The following is a 9,490-nucleotide window of genomic DNA, read 5'->3' on the forward strand; positions in this document are numbered from 1 at the left end:
TAAGTCACAAGATCTACAGACAACAAAACATCTCGCGCGTTAATTGTGCAAGAATGGATGGTCATAAACATATGATTATTTTCGCGGCTTTCGGACTTTTGTTGAATTTTGTGTTTCAGTCTCAACAAAACAACGTAACGTTTTTAGTATTGTTGGTGCACTATCAGCAGGCTTTTCAACGGTTAGTGTCTGCTATTAGAAGACGTAGGGTTCGCTTGAATAGACGTCGTTTACGAAACCGTCCTTGGTCGTGGATTTTACCGCGTCCGGCAGAGTCATGGTTTGAAATACATTTCTACGATAGAAACATTCCAGAAGATTACTTTCGACGCCAGCTGAGAATGAAGAGAGGGACCTTTCAAGCCCTGGTTGGCATCCTGACGCCGTGGTTAACCAGAGAGAATACGCGATTGAGGGACTGTATTCCACCGGAAAAAGTTTTAGCCCTAGGAATATATAGGCTTGCACACGGCAATTCATACGTGAGCATTGGACCTGTATTTAATGTTGGCAAATCCACTGTAATCGAGGCCGTCCAAGATGTTGTGGCATCTTTGTTTGAACTGAAAGATGAATATATACATTTCCCAGAAACAGTGGCAGGAACATATATAGGAACATTTAAAGACTTATCTCGACTGCCAAACATTGTTGGAGTGATCGATGGCACCCATATACCGATAAATGCACCGCGCGAGAGTGCAGTCGATTACTTTAGTCGCTATCAACATCACGACTTTGGCATTCAGGCAGTAGCTGATGGGGACTTGCTCTTTTTGGATTTTTCCCTGAATATCCAGGAAGTATGCATGACGCTCGCATATTATGGAACAGTAGTTTATATCACAAAGCTGAGCAAGGAGACATTCTCACTGGCCCCATCGTAAATGATCACCACCACGAGATTGGCCCATATTTAGTAGGTGACAGTGCTTACCCGATATCACCATGGCTTCAAAAGCCATTCCCAGAGGCTACGAGAGACAGGAGCGAAATACAATTTAACCGTGAGCTGTCAAGTGCAAGGGTCAAAATAGAGTGCGCTTTTGGATGCCTTAAGTCACGTTGGAGAATTTTACAAAAGCGCCTTGATAGTGACATTAAATTCTCTGTCCCGATCGCTGTTGCATGTGCTGTCCTACACAATTTCTGTATAAAAATGGGGGACGATTGGGATGACGACGGAAATCCAGATCACCACTGCCGCGATGACGACAACAAAGATGTTGTTAGGGATGGAGAAGAGATAAGAGACATCCTCAAGGAATTTCTAACTTTATTTTGAGTACATTATATCTTTCCCGTTACCGTGCTTATATTGTTTCAGTTTTTCATTTACCATTAACATCTCTTGATTTCAAATGTTAAATCGTGATCATGATTTAAATTTGCTTGCTGAACTTTTATCATAATGTGCTACAACATAAACATAACTTGGAATTGCGTTACATGCACTGGGTCACGCAATATTGCACATACGTCGTAAAATTCTCTAAAATTGCGTAGAATAACTGTTATGTTATCGAACAGGAACATTTCAAACACGGTCAATTGAACTTTTATCATATTGTGCTCAGTACAATATAAACATAACTTGGAAATTGCGTTACATGTACTAGGTCACGCAATATTGCACATACATCGTAAAATTCATGATCTAAATTGCTGAAAATATGATGTTATGATATCGAACAGGAACATTTCAAACACAGTCAGTTTCTGGCTAGAAAAATGTGGTAATGTCAAATGCATTTAACCGTTCATTTGGGAGGAGACGATTCAGTGTTCTTGCTCATAAACTGGGTCATAGCCCCAGTAAATTGACCCATCATGGCCATCTGTTGTTTTTGGATTTCTGAGAAGGTTTCCATAAAGTTACTTAAATTTTCTCCGCATTTTTTGAAGGCGTCCATACTTTCACGGAATTCTCTTCTTTCCTCCTCTTCTCCTTCTTCGATGGCGGCACGATTCCTTTTCCTCGACTGTTTAGATTGCTTCTTCCTATCGGTCCTTGCATCACGCGCATCTTGTTTCTTTGAGTCCCCTTGACTTGGCTTATTCTTGTCGGACTGGGCATCTAAATCGTCCGAACCAGCTGGGGAATCAGTACTGCTGCTGTGTGATGTGTTCACTGGACTTGAACTTCCACTGGTCCCTGCTTGGGACACGTTTCGTAATGTAACGATATCTCGACACCCCAAGATAGCGTCGATCTCGTTGTAAAATATGCTTTGCCTTCTTGTGCCCCCAGTCTGTTTCCGGTTCCACTCCTTCGCCTCTTTATATTTCTCAATTAGGTATTTAATTTTCTTCATACACTTTTCTACGCTCTTGTGGGATTCTAGACGAGAGTTTAACTCGTTCGCGATTTTCCTCCATGCGGTTCTTGCCTCTCTGCTTTCTACCAATTCGTGGTTTTCGGCTCATAATTGGACCAGCAGTTTTTGCTCTGCTTGTGACCACGTCTCGTACTTTACTTTCTTTTTTCCTTTGTTGTTATTTGTGTTGTTGCTTCCACCGCTTTGACTGCTTTCCACACTTGGAATCGAAGCGAGCGAAGGAGACTGTCTTGCTTCCATGCTTGCAAGGGACGGAGATTGTCTTGCTTCCATGCTTGCAAGGGACGGAGATTGTCTTGCCGCCATCTCTTCGCCACTGAATTGGTGCCGGTAGCCGGATCCAGGGTGGGAGTCATAGGTATTTGGAAAAAAATGCCGCTCATATTCATCGTTGCCGTTATAGAAACCGTAGAAAGAAGGGTCAGATGGACCGGGTAAAAAATAATTTTGTCCCGCCATCGTACGTGCTGACCGAACAAGGTTATTTTTCCCGCCGTAACTTTATCCAGGCATGTTTTAAGAAAAATAATAGTTTTACCAGACATGTTTGAAGAAATATGACAGCTTAATGGCTAAAAGAACAAGATTGTTTGCTTTGCCAAAGTTTGGAAGCTTCCGAGGCAGCACTTCGGCTTCTTTGAAGATCGGCGAAATTTTGGCAATCCGCAAAAAATTGGCGAGTTTTTGAAACTGGGGGTCGCACTTATTTTACGCTACTTGATGACAGATTTATTACTTATGCAAACAAAATTGGCTCAAATTGGCTTTAGTGCGACCCGGGCCTTAGGCAAAATTCTCTCAGAAATTAAATTTAGCGAAAGAGTGTCGCCTTTAAAAACTTACAAAAATCTGCGAAAAAGGATTTTGCCGTTTGTAACAGAATATCGCCCATCTGAACCTACCACTACCTAATAAATCTTACCATGTAAAACTATTCTTATGAGTAAAGGGTATTTCATAGAAAACCAGCCTCTGCTAAGAGAGATCTACAAAGACCTTCCCCCGCCTTCAAACCGAAAGAGAGGTCTTGTTCCCGGGTCTTGCTAAAGTAAAGTCACGGTTTTCCTATCTGACCGATAGGAATCGTGTTTGGCCTGTCAGCCATTTGTATCACTATTGGAAACTAGAAAGTCTAGGTTCAACTGAACTACTGCACTTACTATTTTTTCTCAAAATTGACTTCTCGTATGCATAAAACATTTAAAATATGGGTAAGTCTCTGCAGTTGCCATAGGCTAATGGGACAAACTTTTGACCCAACATGGGCTAAGCTCTCGTGGGCGACCACCTCCCGTAAGCGACCATCTAAGCTTGACAGTTTGGGTGGTCGCTTACGGAAGGTTCAACTGTACTTTTATTAGATGTATTCAATGCAATAAATAGTAATATATGTATAATAATATAACTTAGATATCGATGGAGGTAAACTGGTAATGAAACGGTGTCACGAACTTATTACTTGAAGCTACAATTGTAGTTGACTGATCATCTCTCATAGTAAGTACAGCGTCTTTGCAGACCGATTTAAACTTACTTTTACAACGCGTTTCGGCGTCAGGTGCTTTTCTGTCAGAGAATTATAGGTACTCCCTTTTGTAGCCTTAAAGCCCTGATTTGAATCCGCCTGGTTCTTAGTTGTGAATTTTTTAATGCCATGGGAAAATATCCGGATAAAATACAGCCGACTGAATGCAACAACAGACCTGGCGCAAGTGCTATGACAAAGTCAAGAAAAGTCAAAACTTTATCCGCTGTTTTTCTTCTACCCCCTAAAAAGAAACTTCTCCATCCTACATTGAAAAAATTCGTCTAGCCTCGAATTTCGCGTTTTAACAATACTGAATATATTGTTATGTGATGTTAAACCGGCTAGCGCAAAATCGAATACAAAAATCTCCCTTGTGGCGTTACCACGATAGGCCAGAATCCACCATAGATTTTTCCCATTACATGGCAAAGTTGGTCACCTGGTGCAATAGCTGGAATTTCTACCCGAAGTATCTTAAGGATTTATTAATACGGTCTACTCTCCTAGAGGAACTGATATATTTTCATTGTGTAAACCTGCTTCCACTTCTTATGGTCTTCACTCTTTTAAGTATTTTGCTTGCAGAACTCTCTATCTGAGAACTTGAGAACGGAACCTATTTTAACTTGTTTTAAACGCCTCGTAAAAACAGTCTCCTTTCAGGTATAATTGCTGATTACTACACTAATTATTTATTTTATATATATAGTGTAACCAAACATAATTGTTAGTGGTGGCACTTTTTGTTTTTATATTTCCAATGTTCATTTTCCTCGAAGATATTAACTTTTTGGCTACTCTGTAAATTCAAGTCAAAATAAAGTTATGTATGTATGTAAGCAAAATTCTATTAAACGCGGAAAACGAGGCGAAGGAACTCGCTGTTCCGAGAGGATTCGATCAGGGAAATAAAAAAAACTCCTTCTTGTGCAATAGCCCTTTTCACGGATAATTTTGCTCATTTGCATTACATTAAAATCTAGCGTGTATGTGAGGCAATTTCGGGTTATGTTGTAGTTTTAGCCCGAAATTGCCTCGCATCCGCGTTAGAATACATTGTAATGCAAATGAGGAAAACTAACCGTGAAAAGGGCTATTTAAAGGCCTCTTGACATATGGAAAACCAAAGAGGCCAAAACGGGTTTGAAAAACTGGATGAAAAAATTCCTTTCTCACAAGTCTCCTAACGAGCGCCTTTTACAAGTGAAAAGGGAAAAAAGACAATTTTTTAAAGTATTAACAAGTGTTAATCAAACAGGAATACATTATTTCCGGACAGGTAGTACCAAGAAATGTCGTGACAGGTGGCAGGCAATCATGTAAACAAGTAGATTCTCCGAACCGATGTCAGTGAATTACCATCAATTTACTAGAGAGAAACTAAGTTAACATCAACCAAGTACCTCAGGTATATTCCGTTTATTGTCATGCAACCGGTAACGGTCTCGACTCAACAAAAGATCTCAGAGGTTACATATATAAATATGGCGTTGCCGTCGATTTGCTGAAAGCTATTTGCCGAAGTACGGCGTAGAGATCGTCGTCGAAACAGTCATGGCGATCATTGTGAAATGGCACAAGACAGCTCCTGGCTCGCCGATCTTTTCAAGGAAGTTTGCAGTGGCCGCCATTGTTCTTATTATCGTCGTTGTTTACGTTGGCAACTTAGGAAAGATGATGAACGTTGATGGTCAAGTCGAGTACATTGCGGACGGAGGGAATGCAGAAAAGTTCAGGTTTGTTGCTCAACTATCAATTACAAGGCTTCACAAGACATCTACGCCCAAATCTCGACAATATTGACGTACACGAGGGAAGAATTCTATAACAGCACCGCCCACGACAGAGCAAGAAGTGGGCCCCGGGGCCTCAGGCTATGATCACAGTTTTCGGTGAGCAGATGATGTGAACACACCTTTTTTACTAGTGCCCACACCGAAATTCGGGAACAGTTCCCGTGCCCAGGTACAAGGTTTCGACATTGTGCTCGGGCACTGAATGGTGCTTGGGTACTTGGAGTCCCCAGTGTCTGAACGCAACATTATTTTGTGCCGATGCTCAGGCACCAGTGCTTGGGCACCAACAAGTGCGAACACAGCCTCAGTCGTTTTGTTTCGTTCATCTCGTTTCTTATTTGAAGGGGAAAAGTAAAATACTGCTAACTTGATAAGTTCATTCTCCTGTCGGTTTAGCGATGACGAATTTTAATACTTATGGATTTTCTCTTTTCATTGTTTCATCTACAGAACAACCTCCAATAGCTGCCAACCGAAGGATAGTATACTTTTCCTGAAAACCCACAAGACAGGAAGCAGTACCATAACTAACATTCTAAACAGATATGGCGACTTTCACAATCTGACTTTCGCTCTTCCACATGATGGCTTTTATAACTTCTTCTGGCCCTTGTCGTTTGAGAAATCCTTTATTGCAGGCTTAAAAGGAAAGAAACCAAACATTTTGTGCAATCACGCAAGATGGAACAAGCAGACGATGAAAGAATTAATGGGGCAAGGTACAGTTTTCATCACAATCCTTCGAAATCCAGTTTCGCAGTTTGAATCAACGTTTTCATACATGGAATTCGCTCAATTGCTGGGAATCAAAGCTACCAAAGACCCCTTGGTGACCTTTTTTGAGGACCCTGGTAAAACCATGGCGAAAATTTCAGACCTTTCAGTCTCAGGATCTGTTTTACTACCTTACTTAAACTTGCTAAGAAACGGACAATCCTTCGATTTAGGATTAGAAAGCGTACAATTTTTCATCAAAGAAAAGACAAGCCATGCAATAACTGAACTCGACAGTAGTTTTGACCTCGTTCTCATGATGGAGTATTTTGACGAGTCTCTCATTCTTCTCGCCCGCGAGCTCTGCTGGGATATACGAGATGTCGCGTATTTTAAGCTGAACCAGCGAAGATCATCCGACGTAAAAACGAAACTTTCCGACGAACTCGTGCAAACGATTCGGCAGTGGAACAAGGCTGATGTACTCCTGTACGATTATTTCAACAGTACGTTTTGGAAGAAAGTTGAGGAGCTTGGTAAAGCATTTTGGAGTGATGTTAGTCGTTTGAGACACTACAACAAAGTTTTGGAGGATGCTTGCTTGCTCCCCGGTGAACATTATGCAAAGGCCTACACAAGACAATCGAAACAAATTCTTGGCTATGGCTTAAAGAATAACCTTGACCCTCACTTAAAACTTCTTTGTGGAAAAATGATAACTAATGAGATAGACTACATTGAATACTTGAGGAAAATAACGTTATTTCGAATACGCTCGCAGGACACGAGAGACTAATGTAAATAATAATAATAATTGTTATAAGAACAACTTTATTCATAAAACTATCAAACATACTCTATAATAATAATAATAATAATAATAATAATAATAATAATAATAACGGTTTGATTACCAAATCCTAAAATAAAAATTGGCTCCTTGACGCCAATATGAAAGGCTAACAGCTATACTCCAACAGTTCGAAATCCCAAGAGAAATGCTATAAATACAGTATTTATTTGAACACAATGTTATTCAAATTTGAGCCTTATTTATTTTTAAATTTTACCTCATGTACCATATCTCATAATCACTGATTGGTTAAGAAAACCTAAGTCAGATATATCGCTAGGTGTTTCGAGAAAACTGCAGGAGTCCCAACTACTGACTGTCAAGACAGATGTTCATTTAGTTCATCACAGGGTAAGATGTCTCCTTCCCCCCTCCCTCCCCGCCAAACCCTTTCCGAAGGGCACGAAATGCAGCTACCTCGGCCACGCTCTCTCTCTCACACACACAGTCCTTCTTAATGGTTTCCTTCAACGGTCTTGATAACAAGGAAGAGAAAGGGGAGAAAGACTGAGATTTAGATTGGACAGAGTGGAAGGCTCAAGTAAGAGCTGGTCTCAGTGGGGTTAGCCGTAAAACGGACTAAAACTTTAGTCGTAGGCGTAAATATTGGAAAATTTTAACTGTTAGTCGTCAAAAATATTAACCGTAAAAAAAAAAAAAAAAAAAGTAGCTACGAAAGTGAAAGTCTCAAGATCTCTTGTCAAGAATTTTTGTGTCGTGTCTTGCATTTTTGTGTTTTGGCATGGTAGTACAGGGAAAAACTGGGAGACTAATGGTCACTAATGTTCGGCGAACCAGAAGTGTCAGAAGTGTCTTTTAACAGTGTGTCTGTCGAGTGCGTCAAAGACTGATATAAGACACAGTGATTACTGGGCGGATTTAATGATTGGCCAGATTTTTCACTGCTTTCATTGAGGGTTGGTTTTAAATAATTCATACGCAACGTCAAGTTAAAGTAAAATCTTCAAACCAGGCGTAATCCTAGCCTTGGGTCATGTTTGTTACCACTCTTGTTCTTAAGCTCAAAAACTCCAAACGTTAGCTTCTCAAGGTTCGCTTCGGGCGGATAATTTACCTCAATCGAACATCAAGCAGCAAAGCAAAACACCATAGTTTCTTAAGAAGCTCAGCACTTTGACACTTTCTTTTAGCACTTTGACGTTACATGTACTGTATTCTGTTTCTGTCTTTGCATTTACCTTCATCAACCTCAAATTTATACTGTGACTGAGTGTTTCACTTGGCCGTTGACACACTTGCCCTTCGGATCTAGAAATCAACGTACCTATTGACAGTCTAGTTACTTCGTATTTCGGACAGGCATTGCTTTTCGCGCGGAAACTAGTCTCCTTCGCATCGTCGCTTGGCGGTCTCCATACATAAGAAAGAGCGTTTCACAAGAATTTAATACTAAAAAAATGTGCCTTTATTATTATTATTATTATTATTATTATTATTATTATTATTATTATTATTTTTAACTTCGCCTGACAAAAATACTCAACTTATATACAACAAAATTCATTAGGCAGGGAGACCATTATAGGTTGGAAGTTCAGCACTTTGTAGGGCTTGCCACAAGTTGCTAGGCAACTTTTTTTGTTTTGAGCAACTTTTTGCATTCTGAGCAATTTCTAGTTTTCTAGATATCGGAGGAGCTTTTACGACTTTAATTGGCCATGCTTCCATATTTTATTTCCATGTTTCAGTAGACAATTTGTGAATTTCCTGTTAAAAAGGAGCAGTTCCTCCCCCCTGCGGCAGATCATGGGCGTAAGATGTATGCAGCCGGGCTGCTAGGTCAGCTGTTTTTCAAAGAAAATCCAAAATAGCGGACGAAGATTTACGCTCCACTGATTGGAGTGTTTCAGGTTACGAAGGTTATTCAGATCCTTTGAGGGTAGCCGCAGAAGCAGGGGCAAGACTGAGTACTCCAGCGAAAATGAAAATGGTTAGAAGCCTTGACCGTGGACAGCAACGACAATTTTTTTGGCTCATAATAGAATTTTTACAAGATTGATATTGTTATATTGATATTGATGCGTAGTATTTACTCATAGGCGACGCTGGTTACAACGCAAAATTGCACAAAAATGCTCAGAAATTTTACTTTTGTTGTACCGATGACATATTTTTGCTTCAGGCCAAATAAAAGAAGAGAGAAACAAAAAACGTTTTTGCTTTTTGTAGCAACTTCTGAGCAACTTTCGTTACGAAAAGCAACTTTTGACTTTTTTTGGAGCAACTTTTGAACAACTTT

The 9,490-nt window shown here is 40.1% G+C and overlaps 2 protein-coding genes across 2 annotated transcripts; one reads left to right on the forward strand and one right to left on the reverse strand.

The window, feature by feature from the left end:
• Window positions 1–1,259: 1,259 nt before the first annotated feature.
• LOC149108608 (uncharacterized) lies at window positions 1,260–3,157 on the reverse strand. Its single transcript, XM_089293063.1, has one exon. It carries the CDS (start codon window positions 2,313–2,315, stop codon window positions 1,761–1,763), a length of 555 nt encoding a protein of 184 aa, XP_089149189.1. The 5' UTR covers window positions 2,316–3,157; the 3' UTR covers window positions 1,260–1,760.
• A 2,137-nt stretch (window positions 3,158–5,294) lies between these two features.
• Window positions 5,295–7,867, forward strand: LOC149108609 (galactosylceramide sulfotransferase-like). The gene is made up of 2 exons (XM_089294166.1): window positions 5,295–5,603; window positions 6,114–7,867. Exons 1-2 carry the CDS (start codon window positions 5,422–5,424, stop codon window positions 7,171–7,173), a joined length of 1,242 nt encoding a protein of 413 aa, XP_089150292.1. The 5' UTR covers window positions 5,295–5,421; the 3' UTR covers window positions 7,174–7,867.
• The last annotated feature ends 1,623 nt before the right edge of the window (window positions 7,868–9,490 follow it).

Source organism: Orbicella faveolata, unplaced genomic scaffold, assembly GCF_042242905.1.
Source record: "Orbicella faveolata isolate gen_17 unplaced genomic scaffold, um_ofav_v1 contig_25, whole genome shotgun sequence".
In the NCBI taxonomy this organism is placed as follows: Eukaryota; Metazoa; Cnidaria; class Anthozoa; order Scleractinia; family Merulinidae; genus Orbicella; species Orbicella faveolata.